Raw genomic sequence first — 25,736 nt, forward strand, 5'->3', positions numbered from 1 at the left:
ACCTTAGCGTTATCATTGACACTGACCTTCGCGCCATCGAACAATCTATTGTGGCGCTACAAGATTCCCTTACCTCTCTATCCGAAGTGGTTTTGCAAAATCGTAGGGGTCTCGACCTTCTGTTCCTCAAACAAGGGGGACTGTGTGTTGCTCTAAAGGAAGACTGCTGTTTTTATGCCGACAACTCAGGAGTAGTATTGGACTCTATGAAAGAGCTCAATTCCCGTTTAAAAACAAGGGAATTGGAGCGCCAACAATCCATGTCATGGTATCAAAATATGTTTAGCATTTCTCCATGGCTAACCACACTGTTGTCCGCTCTGTTGGGGCCCCTCCTGTTATTGATTCTCGTATGCACCATAGGCCCCTGTGTGCTGGGTCGCGTTCTCCGCTTCTTAAAGCAGAGACTTCATACATTGGACTCAGAGGTATCCGAGACAAAGCTTGCTGTTCAACACCTGGTCACTGCTGTAGGTATGGAGAAAACACCACTCTTGGGATGGTCCTCCGATAGTGAATCGGAAATGGACAAGGACCCCCGGTCACACTACCCCCCGAGAGAGGACGCTGGGATGGGTCTCCTTGGACTGAAGAGTCCCTGGCTCCCCGACTCAGACCCTCTGGGGGAGGAACAAAATTAAATAAAAAAGGTGGAATTGTGACGAACCTGACTCCATTACTGCACAGCTAGATTGTACGTCTCTCACGTAGCCTCAGAATGCTGTATATTCCCTTATAAGGGCATGAGTTGTATTTCCCTATTCTCTTTGTACTCACTCCCCCGCCCTGATAGAACTGCTGAATAAAAGGAGGTGGGGGCGTGGCCCAGGAGGCAGTACCAGCAACCTCCTGAGATGTAGCGTCACTCGCCACAAAAGAATCCTGTGCCTACCGTTGTTTTTTCGACCTCACCCTTGCGAGGGAATCGTTGGCTCATTCCCCCCCAGGGAATCCCATAGACCGAAGGGCGAAGGACTGGTCGCGTGACGCGACATCAGACTATTTCAGATCTTTTTGGAAATTGGGAAACAGCGAGGATGGGCATGTTTATCTGTAAGGAACTTTCAGCCAATTAGCACTCATTCTTTTTAGCAATAGCAATGCCCAGAGAACTGCCAGCTAGCCAGCATTTGGCTGCTGGCCAGTAATAGCTTTTCAGAGAAACTAAAGAGGAAAAAATATGATTCACCCATGTTTTTGCTCGCCATAATGCCTGATCTCAGTCTCCTTAAAACTACTGAAGTTGTCATGTTAGGATTCCTGATATTCGGTTCCTTTTTCCAGTCCAGCCAGCCCTGCTATAATGGGAGAATTTGGACTGGGAGGCAGGCCAGCTATGGCACTCCTAGTAGGGCACAGACTGCCCATTAAGCACAGGGAAACATAAGCTTCAGGTTATAGTGTCATCTGTTGGCGGGGGGGTGTCACTTTGATCTGCACAACCATCTGAAAATTCTCTGAGCGAAGCTGATTGAAAAATGGTCCTCTTTAAATTTTCCCTTCCCAATACATACTGTACTCTGTCAGCTAAAAAGTAAAAGATCTTTAACCATGGTTTATTATATAAAGCCAAATTAGGTGGATTTGCATAAAACATTAAGCCATACTTTATATTACACAAACCATAACAGCAGTTTTCACATAAAAACCTAAGCTCCTTAAGCAAGGCCCCATAGGAAAATATCACAGCATTTCATGGGATGTATATTTCTGCCTTGAGACATTGACAGACATGTTCAGGTCAGCATTCTTTGATTCAAGTATGAAATGCAAATTTGCTCCTTTTTTAAATTCAAGAATGAAACGCAACTTACACTGCTATCTAATGTTAAAAGGAACCAGAGAAAAACAGAAAATAGATTGTAATATGATATTTTGAAATGTCACTGTTTAGTTATTTCATGCAGTTTGGTCCCTATTTTCCTTTCTGAGCACATCACAGGAAATCTTATCTACATTTATTAAAGGACAGCTAACACTGATGTAATCACAATGAAAACTTCATTTTGAAAATATTTCTGTATAAGCCTATGCATTAGGAAGAAAACATGACTTCCTATAAGGTGTAAGTTCTATATCTCCTGATGTCATGTTACAAGCAGTATGTTCTTGTTTTTGGAAATATTCCTAAACAGGACTTTTTTTTTCCCCCAGAAGTAGAATATTTTGCAGGGGGGAGTTCTTCCTTTCCAAAATTGTGAATATGTTATCTGTTGTGCAATAGCTACTAGTGACCTTCCAGTCTTCCCCAATTTGAGCATCTTCAGATGGATAGACTTCAGTGTCCAGATTTCTTAGCAATGGCCTTGCTGGCTAGAGGATTCTGGGAGCTGAACTCCAGATACCTAGAAGGTGCCCAGGGAAGGGAAAGTTGCTCTATACATACCTGTGGTAAGCTGATGCCTCCTCATTGCTCTGCAACATTACAGATGATTGATATACTACCATCCCATAAACTTTCTCTTTTGGCATTGGGGGTAATGTCAATGTTCTTCACACTGCTATTGCAGTCTATCTTTATCCAGTTTTAGAGAGTATTATATTTGTTTCCTTGAAGCTTTTCAGTTTGTGTATATCCACCATTAGGCCCTTAACCCTAAAAACAACAAATTAACTTTTTAAAGGGCCCAGCTCTGTAAGGGGAAGTAGCGGGCTACATTCTTGCACCTACTGCTGGGGGCCTTACCCTCTTTGCCTCTGGGGAAATGAAAGTGGGGTAATTGTTGCAATTATTTTCAGTGAAATGTCTCAGAGGCAGGCTGAGTTCCTGGCCCCCACTTTTCCCTCATCAGTTGCCACGAAGGCCCCCTCCAGGCTGTACTGGAAAGTCCCTGGGAAAGCATTTTGTAGGAGCACCTTAAAGCTGCACCAGGCATGCACACCTGCTTACTTCCCTTGCCTAAAAAAAATGTGTGTGTGTCTCTTTCTTGAATCCCTCCAACTTTCATGCCTCTTCCTAGTTCATAATTTCCCAGGAAGTTCTTTGTAAGCTCACTCACCCTCTTCCATGTTTGTGAGCATGCAGAAACCAAGGTGTAGGAGGTAAGCCTGCAGTGGTGATCGTGGGAGTAATAGAAAGCATGGTTCAAATATAAGCAGTTATCACTGATGGGATATAGGGTGGAGGTCAATGCTGAACAAGGAAAAGAAAAAACGCAGCCAAGATACCAAGGAGACCAAGGACTGTGAGCAGGAAGAATGGAGTGTGGTTTGAAGAGCTGCTCACAACTCGTGTTTTTGTGGGTTTAATGATCCGCTCCTTCTGGGTGAGGATGGCATCCCTAGCTCCAGTCCACTTTCCTGGCCCCTTCAAGCGGAATTGGAAAGGGTTACAGGGTCCAAAAAACATGGCCCAAGCCAGAATGGGATCCTGCAGCAGCAGCTGGAATAGATCTGGCTTTGTTCCTGAGGCTACAGCAAGCTCATCCAGGTAATCAATGAAATCTGTTTGGATCGACTGACTGCGGCTGGTGCCAAACCTTTGTGGGTGGGGGAAATAGAGAGACAGAAGTTGAGAGGAGTTACAATTCCGTGTTGGAAGTAATTATTCCCATTCCAACAGCAAATTGTCAGTTCTACCCCTCCCACTCTCCATATAAGCTCAGCATCAAGTGAATTAGAAGGTTGCTGAATGTTATTAAAAGTAATGCTGTTGAAATGCCATGTTTTGACCATTTGACCAGACTATTCCGAAATGTAAAAACCCTCAATCTTACATTTTGTATTTTCTTTCTTCCTTGCAGCATTTTATGTCTGAACAGAAATAGTCACCACACAAAATTCTAGGTGATAGCTATAGAAGCAAGAAAATCAAACAACACTGCTACTGTCCAACTCCCCTCACTAATCCTCTGCATAAGCTGCTGATATTTGGCTTTTCATTTATTGATACGGAAACATTCTTAATTATTTCATAGAGAACAAATAAATACATTTATAACATTTTAATAACACCCATTTTACACCCCAATCCATGGCCGAAGCATGGATTTCTCTCAAGTTAAACTATTAAAAAAAAACCTGCCCACTGATCTGTAGCAGGGATTAATAACACATCTTCATGTTTAGTCTTGTCAAATTTGTTCACATTTGGGAAGCTCCATAAGATGGGGAGTTTTCTCCAAAATAAGGAGGCCTGATGTTCCTTATGAATATAACTATCCAGTCCTAACCACACTGATGCCCAAATGTCAAAATGTGTGCTGTTATGTCACAAGGCAATTTCTGTTCTTTTCTACTTGTATGATGATATTGCCTGCAAATATATAATGGACAATGTTTGCATTGTAACCATCACAACGCAGGTTTCATTACCTGCTGCCCCTTGCCCTCTCTACAGATGCCTATGCCGAAGAGAGTTCTCTTACCACTTTATCCTCTTCTCATTTCTTTTAATGGTATCAGCCACCATGGCGCACTCTGAAGGCAGGAGGCTTAACCCTAGGGGGAAAAATAAAGTTTGGGTCTGAACAAGCCATTTGTGCTCCTCAGAGGACATTACAGCAGGATAGCTCTCTCAGTACAGACCATTCCACAGTTTTACATCACACACACACACACACACAAGCTTAACTGGTTTATAATCTCCTTTCCCCTCTCCAAAAAGATGGAATCCTATTTTCCTTCTCAGTACAGGTAGTCCTTGCTTAACAATCATTCATTTAGCGATGGTTCAGACTTACAATGGTGCTGGAAAACCCAACTTACGACTGGTCCTCACACTTACAACCATTGCAGCATTCCTTGCAGTCACATGATCATGATTTGGGTGCTTGGCAACCAGTTCGCATTTAGGACTGTTGCAGTGTCCCATGGGCACGTGATCACCATTTTTGACCTTCCTGGCCAGCTTCTGGCAAACAAAATCAATGGGGAATCATGTGATTCACTTAATGACCACGTGGTTTACTTGACACCAGTGGTGATTTGCTTAATGACTGCCACAAAAAAGGTTGTAAAATTGGGTTGGATTTGCTTAATGACTGCTTCTCATAGCTACCAAAATTCTGGTCCCAATTGTGGTCGTTAAGCGAGGACTACCCTGTAAAGTGAAGTCCTGGGTGTGGCTGCTATTGTTTTTGTAATCATCATCACCATCATTGTCATCTAGTTTTTCTTATAATTTTGATAAGTAATATACAGAAATTATATTTTACTCTTCTTGGAGAAGGCAAGTAAAGTGGGTGGCAACAGCAGAGAAAAGTTTTACTATCACTTCCTCTAATCACCTTCTCTTTTCCCATGTTCTATGTGTTAATGACTTTGTACAACTTAAAGTGAACTTTAGAATCAAATAAACGAAAAGTCACTGCTTCAATGATGGAATGGGATTTGGGGGGCGGGGGCTTGAGGATTAAAAGGGCAACCATACAATATTTTTATATTCTAATGATGAACACATACCCAAACATATATACACACAATGTCCATCAACTTCCTGGACAATTAGGAATCCAATTTGTATAGCTGCACCAGTCACCCTGATTCCTCCCTTTGCTGTCGTTTACTACTTTAGCTGATGTACAGGTAACTTGTCAAATTCACTTGCATTGGGTGGTGGTCATGAATTTAGATGGTTTTAAAAGTGGATCAAATTTGTGGTGAATCGGGTTATCAATGGCTTCTAATCCTGAAGGTTGTATACTACTTCCTGCATCACAGGCAGCATACCATAAATATTAGGGAGCAGCTGTGGAAGAACCCAATCCACTGTCTGAGCTTCCTAAATGTATCTTTCTGGCCACTGTATAATAATGTGGACCTGATGGGCTGTTGGCTGGATCTGGCAGAGCTCTTCTTCAGTTCTGATCAATTCAAGGTTCTGGAGTGTTGTTTCTCATGATGCTTCTGAAAGGCCTTTGAGCTCATCCCAGTACATCCTTATTTGAGGTACTGTAATGAGGTGGGTTCTTTGTCTGTCTCTTGGTATAAGGGAGGGCTTGATGTGCCTGGGCTCTGCCTTTTCCAATAGGCAGAGTGGTGATTGGAGCCAATATGACTGCTGATCTTTTTAAGGAAGCCCAACCGTAGAACAATAGATTGCCTTTCCCAACTACTCAGGTATTTCATAGATTATTAAGAAGTGGAAGAATGGCAATGCATGTTTGTGCCTATGCCAAAGACCTTAAGATATTTTATAAATATATAAATAACCTCAGGATTTTCTGAAAACTACAGTTGGGATTATTGCAAAAGATACTGGATCAGGTGAATCAATCAGATCCAGTCAATAGGGTATATTTATTTGCTCAAGAAAGAACATATTGAAGATCATTCACATAGAAACCATAGGTCAGGTAATTCTTAAGTGCTCCTCAGTACACCTGCTGTACTCTGGGTCTGCAAATGTAAAGTGTCTTAGTGCAGGGTTTTTCAAACTCTGTTCTGTAGAACCTAAGGTTCCATGACGAAGGCTTAGAAAAGCAGTTCACTCAAATTCAGCCAGTTTTCCATCACTAAAACTTTGCCTATTGAGCAATTTTTTTTAAAATTTTAACTAACAGGTTCCATGGCTTGAAAAAGTCTGAAAAATGTAGACCTTGAAGATTGCTTTTCCTTCTCTTCATCTTCTTTTATTTTTAAAGGTGTACAACATGGAGAAAGACACAGGCTTCTATGTGAAGTAGGCAAGCTGCAAAGGGAAGCAGAAGCTGCCACCAACCAGCCATTCTATATCTTAGCCAGCGTTCATGTTAATGAAGTTGTTTCCCTGAGAAGGGATTTAGAAAAACAAATGTTTCTTAACTTAAGGAGCATATAATAATAATCACTTCTGCAAAACTTCAGTGTACACTTTGTTTTACAAAGGAACAGATCCCTTTCTCATCAAGGGTCTTTTCTTGCCTGGCAGTATTATTGGCCAAAGCCTATTCAATTTTTATGACTGGAAGGAGCTAATAACAGTTTATGTATCTTTCTTTTTCCTTTCCTTGGCTCAATATCTATCTCCAAGATATTAAAACACTAAAAGAATCCATACTGTCCCATCTTCTTTGCCCTTATTCCTTTAACACTTACATAACTGCCTCAAATCTGGCATATAGTAGCAATGATTCTGCTTCACATTTCAGCCATGAACTCACTATTCTGCCATCACTAGCTTAATCCAACTGGATTAAGGATTAGAGCAAAAAGGCTGCATCTCTGGTGGACCTCTAAATTGCACTTGTTATCAAAAAGCCAACAGCAAACCATTATTTCACACTGTGGCTTCTTGACCTAAAATAAATTCTGGTTTATTTGGACTAAGCCAAAAACATAATGATTTAGAATGATACAGAACTGTACACTATCTCTCAGCCTGTCCTACCTCACAAGATTATTGCAAGGAAAAGGGTTTCTTTTGGAGAGTGAGTGATGTATATTACCTTGAGTTACCTCCTTCATCTCCCTTTATTATTATCATGTGTCAAATTTTAGATTTCAAGCTTCTTAAGACAAGATGTTGTCCTTTCATACTTGGTAGGTCATGATGCCCACTGTTGGTATCATATTATATAAAGTATCCATCTTCTTTATAATCTTACCCTTGAAGACTCTTGTAGCCCAGCGTGCCTGCAATTCTGAAGTGGGCATAATAGGTCCAAGGGGCTGGATGAGACCAATAATAGCCACGGTTGGCTTCTCCAGATGAGGAGGGAAAACATGTTTATATAGTGGGACACGATTGTCCTCCACCTCAAAGACTGACTTGTCCAGGAAAGGGAATCCAACAGTGTAGCCTGTTGCAAAGATGACAATATCTACATTCTCCACCACTGTCCCATCTTCAAATATGGCTGAGGTCTCTGTGAATTGCCGGACAAGTGGTTTCACACTCACATATCCACATAGGATCCGGCTTGGTAGATCATCATTGAACACCGGCTCTTTCATCAAGTACCTAAAATGCACAAGACAATAGGAGGAATTATACTTTGTATAATTCAATCTTGTCATATTCTATGAATAGAAGAGCATTTCCCAGAAGTATATTTGTTCTTTGTAGCTACAAGGTTATCTTCCCTCAAGAATGCATTCTGGTTTTCTGTGGCCAATCTACACTAATATCGCTCCTCAGTTCTGTAGCATAACTCATTCCCCACTAAATTTTGATGACACTATCCCATTTTTCTTCCAAACTAATTTTAAAATAGCCTTTTTGTAATTGATTTCCATGCACTATGTGTGTTCTGATCTTGTGAATTTATAACCTTTATATGAGGAACTTCAAAGCTCTAGAATTTGTTTTGCAACATTTTCTCCCACTTTAATCTTGTAAGTAGGGGTGGGAGGGATTTGTAGGAAAGACAGACATTTTTAAAAGGATATTTCTCAGTGTCCCTGCATAGGTATGAATAAGCCATTTATTTAAAAACCTGCATCCGTACATACCTGAGAAAGTGCAGATGTTGTTAATGTCCTTTTTTTAAAAGAAAAAAAAAACACTGAAAACGGAAGCTGGACAGTTTGGACTCTACTGGAGGCCTGACTTCCCACATAAAGCTGCAGTATACACTTGCAATTAAGACTATTGAAAGAAACCATGTGAAAGGATACCACACTTGCTTCTCCTGCAGGCTCTTAGCTTGTAAAGACTTGGCTGTTCCCCCAGGCATTTGGGGTGGGGACAGGGAGGGGGTGTTGAGTGAGCTCTGCTGTTGATTTGTTTTTATTGTGCTTTTCTCTCCTGGAGTTGGAATGTTTTCTGCAACTTCAGACATTTGTTATTTGGCCTGGTGATTTTTGTTATTGGTTTTAATTCTTGTATGTCCCCCAGAGTCATAATTGTTTAAATAAGTGGCTTGTGCATGTGCTTGTGCTATAAAAGTATATGATAAAATGTGACCTTTAAAATTCTGCTTGTTCTCCTTCAATTACAGTACTACGCATGGTGTGTGCAACAGAGTGGATGTTCAGTACAGTAGACACCATGCTGTATTCATTAAAGTGTCCTCATATTGCATTGTAAAAACACCCAGCACAGTGATACCTCAGGAATGAAAAGGATCTCAAGGGTAGATGCTATTGTGGAATAGGACTCTCTCTTCTAAGCTGATTCCGTGACTGGAGGACAGCAAGTCAACAACAGTGATCCATAAGGAGACACAACAAGTCACACATCTTTACAGATAATATGTGAGTCTGAAAGTGAAAATTGCAAGGTGGTTTTTAAAAATGGAAATAAATGGAAGCATAACACTGAGGGACTTAATGTCACAGTTTATTTAACTTCACTTATAAAAATCTATTTTAAGCAACATGCTGATTCAATTTTGCTTGGTTTTGCAGAATGGTGCAGGAGGCAAATTCAGCACAGTCCAAAACCTTAACTAGCTTCAAGGTTAAATTACTAACTTTGTAAGAGATTGTTGTAATAGCTTGCAACAACTATAGTGACAGACTCAGGACAAATATATAATTATGTGTTTCTCCTCACATACCTGTTTTGAGGCACCAGGCCATAGTTTTCATGATTGAACCATTGATTCATCTTCCGTTCTGTCATCCATTTCAAAACAAACCATGGGACAGAACTTCGGATAAAATTAATAAAGCGAGTGTGGTAGATGGTGTCCCAAGGATAGCCATTGTCATATACTCGACTCATCACCCAGGTGCCTCCCCTGGCGCTGAGGACCACCTATATAACCACAAGAGAAGGGCTGAAGGTCTTTTAAATTTCTATTTTGAAGCTATCCTTTTCCTGAAATCAACTTTCTTTTCCATAACCTACTAAAACATGTGAGTATAGGTACATGATGATCCCACAAGATTCTTTCCCACTCTATAAATATGGACTCTTAAGCTTTAAATGGGGTGCTCTGTGGCAATGCCTCTCAAGACATGACAAAGGGCCCCTCTAACCACAACATGAATATACCCAACTTACCATTTTCAGAGGACATATGCTCATGATGCTGTTTTTGTCTCATCTTAAGCCAAATCAGTGGCAGCTTACATTTGTTTCTATTGTTCCAGTTTTATAGTAATTCCCTCTTTTCTTCACATGTCATGCCATATGAATGGTCAGTGATGACACTCCTCAGTGATGTTGGTGATGAGACCACCAGGCTGGGATCTGCCAAATTTTTGTTGGCTGGCTTGGACATTCTCCCTCCCTTCTGTTCTCCACTTTCCAAGGTCATCCTAGAAAATTGGGCTCTCCCCTGTTGGGTCTTTGTTCCCATGGAGCTGGCATGGAAAGAGACATCTCTCCCCATTTTTTCTGCTATTAATGAAGCCATGTAGGAGGTGGCAAGAAAAGGAGTGGGGGCAGGGTGAGTGTCTCTTTAGCTCATCTATGAAATTGGAGAACTTATGAGGAAAGAGTCTACTCTCTTCTACTTCTCCTGCCACCCAGATGACTCTGAGATATGGGCAGGAAAATCCAGAAGGCCACTATATCTCTTTACTACCAGGTAGTGGCAATCTGGATTTGTGTAGGCTTGACAGCCCTACAGTGGCTCAAGAAGCAATAGGCAATGCTTCGTCTTTCTTACATACACACAAACATACACACTACCACACTTGACAGAGCAGGGCAAATGGTTGGAGCTGTACTGAAGAAGAGAAAACTGATTCGATGAGCAATATGAATCTGTTGGAGTCTAATGCTCTAAACCTCTCATCTTATGCTCAGCTATTTATATAGTATGTAACATACTGTATGCATGTAAATGCAACTTTTATCACCAAAATGTAATCAGTCTTCAGAACTTCTGTAGTGAGTGGCCAAGCATTCTTCTCCTGCCCCCCTCCCCTGCTCACTTCAGTCATCTCAAGACTGACAGCTGGTTCCCAGAAATGGAATGAAGATCTTCATCTAAGCATATGGGCAAGAGCCAGAAACATGTGGACAGGCAAGGCAGACAGATCCACCTCAGCCCTACCCTCTCTAAAGGAGAAAGTGGGCAGTTTAAAACTCAGGCCTCAGAGAATGAGAGGGAGAACTCTGTGATGCAGACAGCCAAAAGTTGTAGGGAAGGGTGGAAGAAGTGGGCTGTGCCATCTCTCTGGAACCTCAAAACATAAGCGTTGATTTTCAAAAATAGGCTAAAAGCAGGTTAATACTGAATCTTTCTTTTTTTGTAAGAAATTGATCATACATGTTCCAATTTCATATTATTCTTGTTTCAAGGATCCCTTCTAACCATCTGTCTTTGTGAAAAACCCAGGGGTAGGGCATGGAAGTTTTACATTTGTATACCCATCTTTTTCTGTATCCTTTTCACTTCCCTTCTTCCTGTTTTTGAGGGGGAGGTGTCCTTTTGGTGTTGAGTCATCTACTTTCATGTTTAAGCTAGGCCTGCTGCAAAATCTTAAGACCGCATCTGAAATATTATAAGCTTCTCCAAACAACCTTTACCTTCTTTGCTTTTTTGCAGATCTCCACAGCAACGTCAGCAGCTGAATTTCCCATTCCAATGATAACAACGGTCTTCCCTTCAAATCCTTCTGGATCCTTGTAATTTTGGCTGTGGAATGAATTCCCCTTGAACTTTTCAAAACCTGCCATGAAGCAAAGCAGAACTATAGTACTTGTAGAAGGACTTCAGGCTGCGAAAATCAGTTTTGATATATCAGATTCTGGAATCTACATTTTGTGGGATTCAGGTTTAATATTCAAGCATGGGTTACTTTTGACTAGTTCAGTTCTAGAAAGAAGGGAATAATTCACACAATCCCCTTATCTTTTGAGGGAGGAAAAACAAAGTGAAAATATAGCTTTAAGCTATGTTGTGGAAGGACTTGCATTTCATTTCTAAATAATTTTTTAAAAATGTGATTAGAGATCCGTGTCATGTGTGAACTGATAGTCTTCTATCCCAATGACATGTTAAGGACCAAACTTGAAACAAAGCCCTGATGCCCAGTTCCCCTGAGCAGCAGATGGGTCAGCTGTAGCAGGCAATTGTGGATAGGGAAATAGGAGGAAGAAAAGGGGCACCTTCCCTTCTCCTCCATGTATAGTTTCATTCTAAATGTTCTCCAATTTGTCCCTTCTTCAAAGAGTTCAAAACATGGACTTGCTAAGATATTATAAAAATAAAGAGGATGGAACAAATTATTACATGATTTGCTTTCATCATTTTGTTTGCACAACTGGGCATAAAGGGTACGTTGCAAAATTTGTAACTTAGTTCATTTTGTTTAGGCTCAGGATAAAAAGATACATCAGTAATGACATAGGGATAAAAATAGATATCGAGGGCAAGAGAAGAAATCTTTCTTAATCATGAATCCCAAGCAGGAATATAAAGAAAAGTGTTTTTTGCCTCGTTCTCCCTGATAAATGCTGTACCTATACAGCAAAACTATAATTAAATATAAAAAGCTGAGTAAAATACTGTTTCTGATTATATTTTTCACATCTGTCACATTTTCCCTCCCATTTCCAAGTGCATCTGTGTGCCAAGCAAGGAGTCAGGTTCTGTTTTTTACATACCATTTAAAAGATATAATCAACCCCACTTTGCATTCTAGCATGAACCATGGTTATTTCATTGGTCTCTATGACTGAACTGAATTTACCTCATCCCCAGTCCTGGGACTCTAACTAGAATGTGCATTTTCTAAATGTTTGTAAAGAACAACTGAAAAATATTCAGAGCTTCAATGTTCTGTTAAGCAAAACCATACCAGGAAAAGAATTCAGTGGAGTATATGCTTCTATCTGGTGTCCTGTACAGATCATGACAGCATCAAAGGTGAATGCTTCTTGCTTTCCATCTTTTTCCACAGTCACATTCCACTGGCCAGTGGTAGAGAAGTCTTGGCATTTTTCTACATGGACAACTGGAGACTGATACAAAACCAGTGAAGGGACATGGTGTTATATACAGTAGTTATTGGCTGCTAAAATGGCTTGCTTCACCATCGTGCTTCTTTGAATGCTAAGAAGTTAAAGGACAACTCTGGGGGTTCATTTCATGGTCATGTTTGATGTGCATTTCTCCAGCCAGGAGAAATGACAAGGCTGATGGATTGAAACTGTCCTTACAGATTTTATGTGGAACAAATTAAGATGGATTCCCTTTGCTTTGTCTCCTCTCCCACCGTGTGTCACCTGCCAGTGAGGAAAAAATCCATCAATCATTCTCCCTGGAGACTGGAGGAAGCAGAGAGTGAGTTTTGCAGCAGTGCACAGTTTGGGAACCACTAGGGGCACTGTCAAAAAATTACTGAGATATGAGGGAGCCAGTTTGGTGTAGTGGTTAAGGCATCAGGCTAGAAACCAGGTGACTGTGAGTTCTAGTCCTGCCATAGGCACAAAGCCAGCTGGGTGACCCTGGGCCAGTCACTTTCCCTCAGCCCTAGGAAGGAGGCAACAGCAAGCCACTTCTGAAAAACCTTGCCAAGAAAATTGGACCTAGTCCAGGCATCACCAGGAGTCAAAAACTGACTCGAAGGAGCACACACATACAAGAGGGCATGAACCAAGAAAGCTTGGGACCTTCTGTACTAATGGATGTCATCTAAATATTTGGGCAATTGTATTATCTGTTCTCTAATTGAGCGAATAGAAGTCTTTGAAATATTCATTCATACTGTAGAAGAGTACTCAGAATAAGATTGGTTGAGCATCTACAAAATGAGATGGTCCTCCAAAAACAGACAAACATGGGGAACTTGTGTATATAATCAAGACAAGGAAATCAGAATATTTAAGACACATATATAATATTTAAGACACATATATATTAATTATTTCAATTAGTTATACAAGGAAAGGTTCAAGGAAATGCAGTGTTGACAAAGCACACATCCTGGCTGAAAAATCTACGTACATGGTTTGGCAAAAATGCAGCATCCTTGTTTCATACAGTACAATAATATTGCAAGCAGAAATAGCATTGATAGTTACCAACCTCCAATAGGAGAAAGCATCAGCACCAATGACAACTGGCTAAACTAGCTGGGGATTATGAAAGCTGTAGTCCAACAATTTCTTGGAAACCAAACAGGCTAAACTAATATCAGTGTGCTGTTCTATTTTTTCTGCCTCAATTGTTAATTTCACCATACTGAAGAAACCCAAACGCTCCAACTCTGTGTTTTGAGGTGGCTTTGAAACAAGCAGAAGATCAGGCTAGATTAAATGGAATTATTTTAGATTGGGAAGTTGACCAGTCAGGATGGAGACTTGCAACCAGAGATGGACAGGGTTGCACTCTCCTTCAGAGTTCAAGTCCAGTGCCTAGGGTTGATGGAACCCAAATATGGCATGAAAGGGATGCCTTTTACAGTTCTGTTTAGTTCACTAACTGCCCCTCTATGTAGAGAAAGTGGTTTTTCCCTCAGTTACATATTTTACCTTTGTAACAGACTACTGAACTTCACTCTACTTGGGGCTGTCTTGGTTTATTTAAGCTGGTAAATTGATATACAACACCTATAAATTTGTAGCCCACATATCTCTGAGATACACAGTAAGCTTACTGCTACTATATAGATGCTTTGCATTTTCTTATATTTAAATCAGTGTTTTTCAAACTTGGCAACTTCAAGATGTGTGGACTTCAACTCCCAGAATTCTCCAGCCAGCATTCTGGGAATTGAAGTCCACACATCTTGAAGTTGCCAAGTTTGAGAAACACTGATTTAAACAGTGCTTGTATGATGAGGCCAAATGGGCCACTTGGGAATTCAGCTCTACCCACCTTGAATCTGATATATTTGAGGAGATCAAAATGCTTTGCATAGAGTCGCAAATATTCCAGGAACTTGGTATTGTGTAGAAAGTTTGGAAAGTTATCCGGCATTGGAAAGTCACTGAAGCAGCTCATCTCTTTGGAGGAATTACTGGTGAGTGACCGGTAGATACTTGCTCTTCCGTCCTCTACATTTTCCTAAAGAATATAAAAAGAACCTTTTCTCCAATATCTTCTACAAAAAATCCCACCATGTATAACTTGTAATTCTTTAGTATCTATAACATCAGCTCTTGACAACGAACAAGACCTAGGCTTTTTTCTGAATTCTAAACAAATATTGACCACAGGCCTAACTTTTGATCTGAGCTGATTGCTCATATCTATTTATTTATCTGTACTCTTTGTATAAGAAAAACAATAGCCAATGAACATATAACCAAATCTGCCCAAGTCTACACAGTCAAGACTGCCAAAATCTGAGCTGTGACTAATTTAGCTAGGCAAAAAATATTTCAGCAGTTAAGTGAGACTTTGATGTATGGAAAACATGTAGGCCATTCAAAAGATAATCTATTTCCTTCAAATGGAAAGCCTTTCAACTGTAGGAAGTAAGAGCCTTATTTTAGATACAATATGGAGGATTACTTATAGTATTCCTAGTGATCTTAGAAAATGTTTTAAAAAGCACACTAGGCAGGAAGTAACTCATAGAATACAATCAATTAGTCACATTCAATTCTGGATGAGAAGCTGAAATAGTAAAAATAGTAATGGCATTGATTAAACACTAGGACATTAGTTGAGTTGTAATGTTGAGAAGGATGCATCAAATCTTTGTAACACTGAAAATGAAAAGTGATCTCATCTTGAAGCAATATTATTATGCTAGTAGTGCTCCAGGTGGATCTGCCTAGCGGGGGATCATTTACTGGGAATTTTTGAACAAGTGTTACTGTGCGATGAGGGCATCATTGGAAGACCTGAAAGACAAGGTTAGGGACAGATCATCATAGAGAAAATTTATCTGTGTGGTTGCTAAGGGTCAATAATGACTTAATGGTGCATAATCAATCAATTACTGTAAAGAAACGGAACTGTTACTACTATACAGTTCATCTGGGGATGGGATGTGGGGAGAACATTCATTTAGATTTTTCATGCTATGCACAAAGGTGTCTTTAGTTCAACCTTGTTAAAGGCTCATCCCATAACCAAACTAATATTAGTGATAGTATTCAATTGTAAGCATGTGTGTGTGTATGTGTGTATACACACACACACAGTATGTATAACGTTAATTGTTTTTACATAGTTAACATTTTAACATTTTACAATTTTATTGTAAACTGCCCAGAGTCCCCCTTGGGGGGAGATGGGCGGTGATAGAAATTTGAAACATAGATAAATAAATAATTACACCACGCCTGGTTGGCTCTCAGTAACCAGTTGTGAATGAATGTTATATTGACAGGCGAGAGCTCAACACCTTTTTTATATATATCACACATGCATTCCACATAAAAAGAGTGAGAGTTCAATCATGCAATTGTGGCCATCTTGACTTTTTTGACCCATCCTGTCTACAGATGCCCTGGAGAATGCTGCCTGAGAAATAAAAATTGCTAGATTGGCTGCAAAATTCAATTCATACAAGATGTTACACAGCTACAACATTTTTTCCTAAGATTGCTGTCAGATTTAGAGGAATAATCTGTGTAGGATCCTTTCCGCTTTGAAGAGAAAAAATCCTAAGGGAATTCCAATACTCCAATTTTTCAAATGTTTGCCTGCATATTATGCTTGTTTCTGTAAGAAAGCAATTAAAAATATCCTATCTACTTACTGTGAATCGCCATAGTCCCCCAATGTCGCTGCTTTGCTCAAAACAGGTGGGTTCAAGGCCTTCTTCCAGGCAAGCTTTGATGGATGTCAGCCCACTCACTCCAGAACCAATAACTGCTACTCTCTTTGACATGGTTCCTACAACACAGAATGATCAGGAGAATTCTTCTAGAGCAGGGAACCCAACCCAAATCTCTCCTTCAAATCTAAGGACCTCTATAGTAAAGGTAAAGGTTTCCCTTGACGTAAAGTCCAGTCGTGTCCGACTCTAGGGGGCGGTGCTCATCTCCGTTTCTAAGCCTTGGAGCCGGCGTTGTCATAGACACTTCCGGGTCATGTGGCCAGCATGACGACTCGGAACGCCGTTACCTTCCCGCCGAAGCGGTACCTATTGATCTACTCACATTTGCATGTTTTCGAACTGCTAGGTGAGCAGGAGCTGGGATTAACAACGGGAGCTCACCCCGCCGCGCGGTTTCGAACCGCCGACCTTCCGATCGACAGCTCAGCGGTTTAACCCGCAGCGCCACCGCGTCCCCTCTAAGGACCTCTATAGAATGTTATTATCTCAAGATGGTAGCTTTGCCAATTTGTTATATTAATAATGGGAAGAAATTATTATTATCTTAGGAGTTTCCTTTTAACAAATTCTATTAATATTTTTCCTTTACACCTGCAAAGCACTCAACAAGCAAAGATGCCTGCTTTTGCCAGAAACACCATGATTAAAAAAAAGCACTGAAGCCATGCTTAAAGCATGAACCTTTGCTTCATAAAAGCTCGGACCCTCTCCCTTTACACAGATAGTTTCAATTCCTTTCTTTTCTGCCCCTTCCAACCTTTAACAGATTTTGCAGGTAACCAATGTGACTTGAACCTCAAACTCTGGACATCTTTAGCTAATCACAAAGAGACCGGTGGAAAGAAGTTGGAAAAACACAGACATATAGCCTGTCAAGGGACCTGCAGGGTATGAAAACTTTAATTTGCTTTTGTGTTTTATGCAAACAGACACATAATGGATCACACAACGAATAGTGGTTAAAAGAACCATGGCTTTATGTGATGTCTGAACCCAGCCATTGAGCAATGGAGATATTGTGCAGCCAGCTTTACTAAATCAGAAAAAACAGTTTCAATTCCATCACTACAACAGTGAGAGAAAGATAAATGGAATGAACGCATTAAAGGGGAAGGGTATTATGCCTGCTGCTCTTGTCATTTTCATGCCCATAGAGAGCATAGATCCTATGCGCAGGGGAGGAACCCTGCAATTTTTACACATATAGACTCTCACTGCCATTGACACTCAAGATTGTGGGTCAGGGATACTCTTCTATCCACTTTCATGTCTGCACACATTGAATGAATAGGGTTACTGTGATGCACCATTCTCCTAGTTTTCTTTTTGGAACTCGACTTACAGGACATCCTGATATTATGTCACTTACCAACATGTTATACTTACTATGGATGGATTCATCGAAGACCTGTTGATTATTCAAGTTGTGGATTGAAGGATAGATATTACCTATGAAATGCTAAGAAGGAGGGAGTGGCCAACCAAAGCACACCAAGGCAAAGAAAACTGTACACCTCAAATAACCACAAATACAAATGGCATTTACCCCATATCTATTCTTTGCTTGCTATTACTTAAATGGAACATTTACATTCAGCTTTGGAAATATGAGGAGAGACTAATGAATGCAAAGTACACAGTAAATAGCTATAGTTCAAATAAACTTGAAGGCTAAATTACTCCAGCTAAAAAAATATTTATTGGCTGCTCTCCAATAGGGACTTACTGATATTTACACTTAATGCTTTCAGTGGACTTCACCATGTTTGATGCTGTGTTGGACTGGGGCCAATATAAAGATGGTCCCTTGGTGACCATCAGAACATATTTTATTGTCTTGTACTTTTAAATATGAAATACATACTGGCATACAATTAAATCTATTAACAATTCAAGGTTCCACTCATTACTGTATTTACATAAATATTGATTGACCAAGATGTCAGGTAGACGGGGGAGAAAGAGGAAAAGCATATAGAAGTATTCAATAAAGCAGCCTGCAAGAAAGGATTCTGCAGCTCCTGTCGTACTTCCACTGCTTTTGATTAAGCTTGAATATCAGGCTGTGTTATTCATGCATCATTGTTATCTCAACTTGTCACACTTTGCAATACTTTTTTTCAGGCTGCTGCTAGTAGATGTGAATGACAGTTATCTCCATATATTATAGCAAGCAATTATGCACCCAGCTTCAGCAAAAGAAAAAAAAAATGGAATGGACTTAACTAAGCCAAAACTCTGGAAATTTGGGACCAGCTCTGTCTGTTTTTTTAATTATATAGAACAGCTGCAGAGGGCTCAGATTCTGAGTGGAACAAAACGGGTTATAATCCTTTCTCCATGCTGTCTTTACAATCTAAACTGAAGCACAGCAAATGAGAGTGTGCAAGAGAGAAATAGAACTGTTGCCTGCTGTATTTCTATCAAACAGGAGCTGCCCATTGCTCCTTCTAAGCTTTTTTTTCTTTTAACTTCAATGATCTGACCATAGATTTTCAGGTATGGTTTGAAGAGAAAAAGTATAGTAGAGAAGGGACACTTCTTACCTGGTGTCTTCTGACTTCTAGAACAAGCCAACTGTCCCTTTAGTATCTGGAGGGAAATTGACACTGAAATGCAAGGTCCAAAGAGCTTTAAAAAACAGGCAAAAACTCACGTGGTTTTCTATTCTGCTGGCAAAGACCCAGAGGGCTATGAATTAAGTCAGATCCCTTCTGCCCCTGGCATTTTTATAGAAACAATTACACTTGTCAGATTATAATTGGGGGAAAAATAGAATTTAGTTGTCATATGAAGTTTATGTGTTTTGTGAGGGAGTCTCTTCAAGCTAGGAGTCAAAGTTGGAACATTTTCTGGAATGAAACAGCAATAAGTAGCCAACATTTTTTTTAAAGTACTTGGAAGATATTTAGTAATGAATGATGTAATTAAATCTGAAAAAAAGACACTAACTTTTAAAATTGTCTGGAGAACATATTTTTGGTTGGTGCAGAAGTGGAGAAGGAAAAAGTACTTGCCAAAAATCTCTTTTCATAGCACTGAGCCCTCTGATTCCAATCCCTAGCACAGTCCTCTTTCCAAATGGCCATTTAGCTTCCACTTAAAATAGTTCCAGGGCTGAAAGGGCAACTGTGCAGAGAGTAAGGAAGATGACCTTGATGGAGATACGCAAGATCTGTTATTAGGGCGACAGTGGGTGAAAAATATTTTTAAGTCCACAACAAACAGATTGCATTCATAAGCAGCTCAGATAGACACCTCCCTAATTCACAGAAGTATAAGACAGGGGAGGAGGTATGCACAATTAGACTTGCAAGGTTCTGTTACTATTTATTTATTTATTTATTATTAAATTTATATCACCGCCCATCTCCTCCCGATGGGGGACTCTGCGCAGTTTACAATACAAGTATAATAAAAACATATAGACCTAAAATTACAATCCAAAAATATAAATAAGATAATAAATGTAAAATCCAAGAGGAGATGGAATCACAATCAATAGGGGGTGCTATGGCGCCAACCACCCCCAGGTGAAGCTGTTACTCTCTCCATCCCAAGCAAGGTGGCAGAACCAGGTCTTAAAATTCTTCCGGAAGGCCAGGAGCAAAGAAACCTGTCTCAACTCCAGGGGCAGAATATTCCAAAGGGTGGGCACCACTGCCAAGAAGGCCCACCTCCTGGACCCCACTAGATGAAATTCCTTTGCTGATGGGGTCTGTAGCATGCCCTCCCTGCCTGACCGGGTGGGGCGGGTCAATGTTATGGGGATGAGATGGTCCCTCAGGTACCCTGGTCCCATGCCATGTAGGGCTTTAAAGGTAATAACCAGCAACTTGAATTGGACCCGGAAGCAGACTGGTCCCCAATGCAGCTCACGTAACAGCGGTGTTACATGTGCCAATTTTACAGCACCAATACCTGTCCATGCAGCCACATTTTGGACCAGCTGAAGCTTCCAGATACTCTTCAAGGGTAGCCCCATGTAGAGTGTGTTGCAATAGTCTATATGGGAGATGACCAGGGCATGGGTGACAGTTCAGAGGGCATCTCAATCCAAGAATGGGTGTAGCTGGCGCACCACCCAAAGATGTGCAAAGGCCCTCCTGGCCACGACTTCCACCTGCTCTTCGAGCAGGAGTCACAAGTCCAGGAGGACCCCCAGGTTCCGCACTGGTTCTGAATTGGGCAACACTACCCCATCCAGAACCAAAGATGACAACTTCCTGAAAACCGAGGGGCCATCAATCCACAGCCACTTCATCTTACCAGGGTTCAGTTGAAGCCTGTTGTTCCCCATACAGCCCCCCACAGCCCCCAGGCAGTTGGAGAGGGCAGTCACGGCATCACTTACTTCACCCGGGAAGGAGATATATAACTGAGTATCATCAGTGTATTGATGATACCTCATCCCATGGTGATGGATGATCTCACCCAGCAGTTTCATGTAGACATTAAAAAGGAGAGGAGAGAGGACCAAACCTGGCGGCACCCCACAATGGAGGGGTCGAGGGTCAGATCTCTCCTCTCCTATCACCACCGAATGGGAGCGGCCCTGGAGGAAAGAGATAAATGAGCGCAAAACTACACTGACCACCCCCAAACCCCCGAGCTGTCCCAGAAGGATACCATGGTCGATGGTATCAAAAGCCTCTGAGAGGTCAAGAAGAGCCAGGATGGATGCACTGCCCCCATCCCGCTTCTGCCAAAGGTCATCCATAAGTGTGACCAACGCCATTCCATCCCATAACCAGGCCTGAAACCTGACTGAAAGGGGTCCAGATAATCCGTTTCATCCAGAATCGTCTGGAGCTGCAATGCAACCACTTTCTCAACCACCTTTTCCAAAAAGGGAAGGTGAGAGACAGGGTGAAAATTGCCTGTTATAGCTGTTCTAATAAAAGTAGCTTCACATTAAAGAGGTACGGTTCATTCTTTATTTTTAGTTTAAGAACACTGTTAATGCATATATACAGGCCTACACATGAAACTAATAATTTTGTAACTTCTGGCCTATATTTGAGCCTGAGTGTGCAGGGGTTCCCTGAGACCTGAAAAATATTTCAAGGGTTCCTCAAGGGTCAAAAGGTTGAGAACGGCTGGTTTAGGCCATCATAATAAGTAAAATAAATGTATTTATACTGAAATTAAATTGAGCCCGTTAAAATAATTTGTATGACTGACAGATCAGTGACTAATAACAGAACACTCCCAACTTTTCTAAATCCCAACCAAAAACTAAGGCAAAACAGGCTGAACATTGGAACACTGCCAACACGTATGATAAACATTCACAGCACAATATACCAATAATGAGAAATGTTGGTTTCATTTTATTCTGGGTATTTTCAATGGTTGAAGTGCCTAGGTACAGGCCATCTTGACACAGTTCCCCACAGTAAATTGCTGAAGTAATGTAAAATGACAAAGAATAGAAGGCTTGCGTAGTCCTTTCTAATTCAATCCTGTCATTATAATATCTTGCTAACTGAGATCAGTTGTTCAGAAAGAGGCCATGCCAGTGCTAGGAAAGCTCTGAATCTAGAGAAGGGATCTGATTCATTTCTTTAAAAGTCTCAGGGTTTGAGAGATGGTCCATGGAAGCAACTGCTTTGTAGCCCCTGCAGCAGAATTGCCATTATTTTTGTTTTGTCTCTATAATCTCAGCAGCTGTCTGTAGATTACACAAATAGCATATGACAACAATTAACATTTTGGTACTTTGAAACTCAAATAGCCACTGTGAGAGCAATCAAGACTGCAGTGCATGCAGAAGGACAGTTAGCTCTTTCACACTTTTTAGGAATCGTCAAAGGACTGATAGCCCGGAGAGCTAGTTTCCATGGAGCCCCTGCAAGTTCACTTCTGGGCTAAGACCAGCTTGAGAGCGTGGCAGCAGGGACAGGAAATCTCCCTCAGGACTGTGAAGGGGACAACAGTTAACTCCCTATCCAGTCACCATCTTTCTTGAATGCCCCGATGGTGTTTATTCAAGCTGTATGTTTGTGAGTGTAAGCATACCCATTGCTTTCACGTGATTAATGCAGTTCAGCCTTCCCAAACCTGATGTTTTCTTTGTGTTTGATGACAGTGCTCATGAAACCAGCAAGAGTCTGCAGACCCCTTCCTTGGTAACTGTAGGAGGCCAATGCTGAGAAAAGCCAAAATATTATGCAGATAGGAGACAGGATAAGGAGATGGGCTTGCCGGGGACGGGGGAACATTGGGGACTTAGTACTGCAGGTACTGAACATACAGTACACTCTCTCTTTAGATTCCTAGAGATAAGATTTTATATAGTACTTGCTATACTCCCAGTTATTGTAATCCCTCTTCTATGTTTTTTTTTTTTTTAACACAGAGCTACTTGCTTTCCTTCAAATGCTGGTCCTGTTCATTTAATCCTACTCTCCACGGTCCATAGAATAGCCACAAATATTAGAATGAGTCCATGTGTAAAGCAGCAGCTAAGATAAAAGATGGGTGAGAAAATTGATCCTCTGTTTTCTTTTCCCAAAAGGCCCAGCCTTTTTCAACCCAGAAGAACAGTTACTGTATTACGGAAGAAAACTCCACATCAGTTTTATACTGGGCATTCCGGTTAGACAGATTCTAGCTAGAAGCAAAGCCACCATTATTTACTGTGCAGGAAATTAATCTAATGTAATATTTACTCATACCCTTCTCTATTACTGCATCTTTTACCAGTACCCTGACAGTTTTTTGGCTCATCTTAAATATTTTTTTCCAGCTGACTTATTCCAGGTTCAGCCAGCTAAGCAGTAATTGGGAGCAAACTGGCTCATCAAGGCAACTTTCCCATTTAATAGGCTTCCTGTAACTAGATCTTTTATCTTTACCAATGCATATTCATTAACTCCTCTTTTGTGACAAAAGAAACTGTGGCAAATGCAGATTTCCACGCAGATAGGAGAGGAACAGCCCCTGCCCAAACCCCATCTTCTCCTATAAAACATATGGAGGGTTTTATCCATTGATGAAGGATTTGATGTTCTTCAGTAGTGCAGAAGTGGGCAGCTCCAACCCGCCAGCATCCCATTTACAGCCCCAGCTCCTTGAGCTTGGGTGGCTGATTTCAACTCAAAGGATGGAGTTACGTGATTTAAAGGTGGAAGGAGAATGGTTTGCTTCTGGAAGGTCTGTCATACTCAACCCCACTTTTAAAATTAAATTTTAAAATTAGACCATGAGTTCTAGTCCTGCCTTAGGCACGAAGCCAGCTGGGTGACCTTGAGCCAGTCACTCTCTCTCAGCCCTAGGAAGGAGGCCAGGGCAAACCACTTCTGAAAAACCTTGCCAAGAAAACTGCAGGACTTCTCCAGGCAGTTACCAGGAGTCAACAATGACTTGAAGGTGCAAACACACATGCAAAACATGTTAAAAACTGGTCCCAAACCAGCCTGGGTTTTTTTTGGTGGCGGGGATTGATTTTAAGGATGGGAGTGGGACAAGTTGCCTAATGTGGTCTTAATGTGACTGGGAAGAATTGTACTGGAAGCTCAACAAGCCTTTCCTCCTGAGGACTGAATTAAGCTAACCAGGCTTATTTTTTATTCACTTGTCTGTTTGCTTTTGAAAAAACTCAGCGCCTTACGGCAAAAATGTTAAGTTTTGTAGCACAGCTTCATAGCAATATCATCATTTCCATCTCTATTTCCTACAAACCATTCAAGGTTGCTCTGAACATTTTCACTTTTGTAGATTTGAAACATGGGATCATGCAGAGACCACCATGGTGCCCCTTCCAGCTAAAAAAAATTGAGAGTGCCAGAAAGGCAGTCAATACTCTGCCCTCTTAGCTACCATAATTCCTGAAGTGATAGAAGTCTTGTCTCTCCTGCTGCACACAGAAAGGAAATAAAAGAAATGGCTTCCTCATCCTTATTTTTAGTACAGCTTTGTACATTCCTGTTTTCAAACAGATTTGCCTGCCTCTTTGCCAGAAAACTGAGTAACTAATATTAAAGAGAACTGTGATGCCACCCAGCTACCTTTTCTTCCTGTATTTAACAACCTTGTGAGCCATGAGGAAGAAAGGATAGAAAGTTGGCAGCTTTTCTCAATATCTCTGACATTATTTACTGTATGTGCAGCTTATAAATGGAATGAGGAGAAAGAGGAATCTCTTAGAATGCTTATAGACTGTCATTGGGAAGCAGATGTTCTCTGGCAGCATGGAGAGAGAGAATGACGGGTGCTAGAATCCATTGGGTGCAGCAAGGATTCCCAGCAATGGGAAAACAGACCACCCACAATCCCTGCTAAGCTTTCCCTGCAAATGGGAAAAGTAGTTTTTTGTACATGTGCGCGATTTTAGACGTTGCACAGCTGACCCAGAAACAAATCTGCTGAGCTGTTAAACAGGCAACAGGGTGAAAGTGTGAAAGTGAAGGGTTGTTATTGGAGCCATGCAGAGATCCCGTGTAGAAATGGCCATAGATGTAGAGAAATTAAGTTGGGTGTAGTACTTCCTTTTTTCTGGATTGATTTGGAACTTTTACTTGATGCTTTGCTCAGGAGGAAGAAATCACAGCACATCTGCTTACTATTAGACTGTGTGGCAATCAGGAAAAAATTAACTAGATTGGCCTTTGATATAACCTGATGAACAGCTGGTGATTTCTCCCTCTCCTTCCACCAAATCTAAATCTAGTCACTAAGGCAATGATTCTTAAAGTGTGGTCTGAGGACCCTTGGGGGTCCCCCAAGAGGCATTCAGGAGTCTGCAAAATTAAAATGATTTCCCCGATATTGAAGATCTTGGCAAATATTTAAAACAATGTCACTCTTCTCATTATTATTTTTTATTTTTTTAATTTAAAAATATGGTTTTTTCATGAAAAATATTTATGTTAATATCTAATGGGTCTAATATTGCTATTTTTACACAATTCAATAATTAAATATTCTACAAATGCATCAATTTAACTTTTAATATGGTAAATGTCAATAAATATAACCGATGCAAACAAAAGCTATTTTGGGTCCTCCATAATTTTTAAGTCAGAAGGGGTCCTGGGACCAAAAAGTTTAAGAAACATTGCACTAAGGGAAAGAAATCAGTTGAAAGGTGGAAAAGTATTCCATTACATTTTAAATCATGATCTAAATAGCTTGGAATAAAGGACACATGGTTTGCAAGTTTGGTTTTGATA

General features: G+C 40.7%; 1 protein-coding gene across 1 annotated transcript; it reads right to left on the reverse strand.

The window, feature by feature from the left end:
- Positions 1-1,544: 1,544 nt before the first annotated feature.
- LOC134493778 (dimethylaniline monooxygenase [N-oxide-forming] 2-like) lies at positions 1,545-19,180 on the reverse strand. The gene is made up of 9 exons (XM_063298550.1): positions 19,107-19,180; positions 16,480-16,616; positions 14,643-14,831; positions 12,622-12,784; positions 11,348-11,490; positions 9,423-9,622; positions 7,527-7,882; positions 4,368-4,440; positions 1,545-3,479 (listed from the first exon to the last, which is right to left on the reverse strand). The coding sequence occupies exons 2-9, from the start codon at positions 16,609-16,611 to the stop codon at positions 3,128-3,130; spliced, it is 1,608 nt and encodes a 535-aa protein (XP_063154620.1). The 5' UTR covers positions 16,612-16,616; positions 19,107-19,180; the 3' UTR covers positions 1,545-3,127.
- Positions 19,181-25,736: the final 6,556 nt, after the last annotated feature.

This window comes from Candoia aspera, chromosome 3, assembly GCF_035149785.1.
Source record: "Candoia aspera isolate rCanAsp1 chromosome 3, rCanAsp1.hap2, whole genome shotgun sequence".
Lineage (NCBI taxonomy): Eukaryota > Metazoa > Chordata > Lepidosauria > Squamata > Boidae > Candoia > Candoia aspera.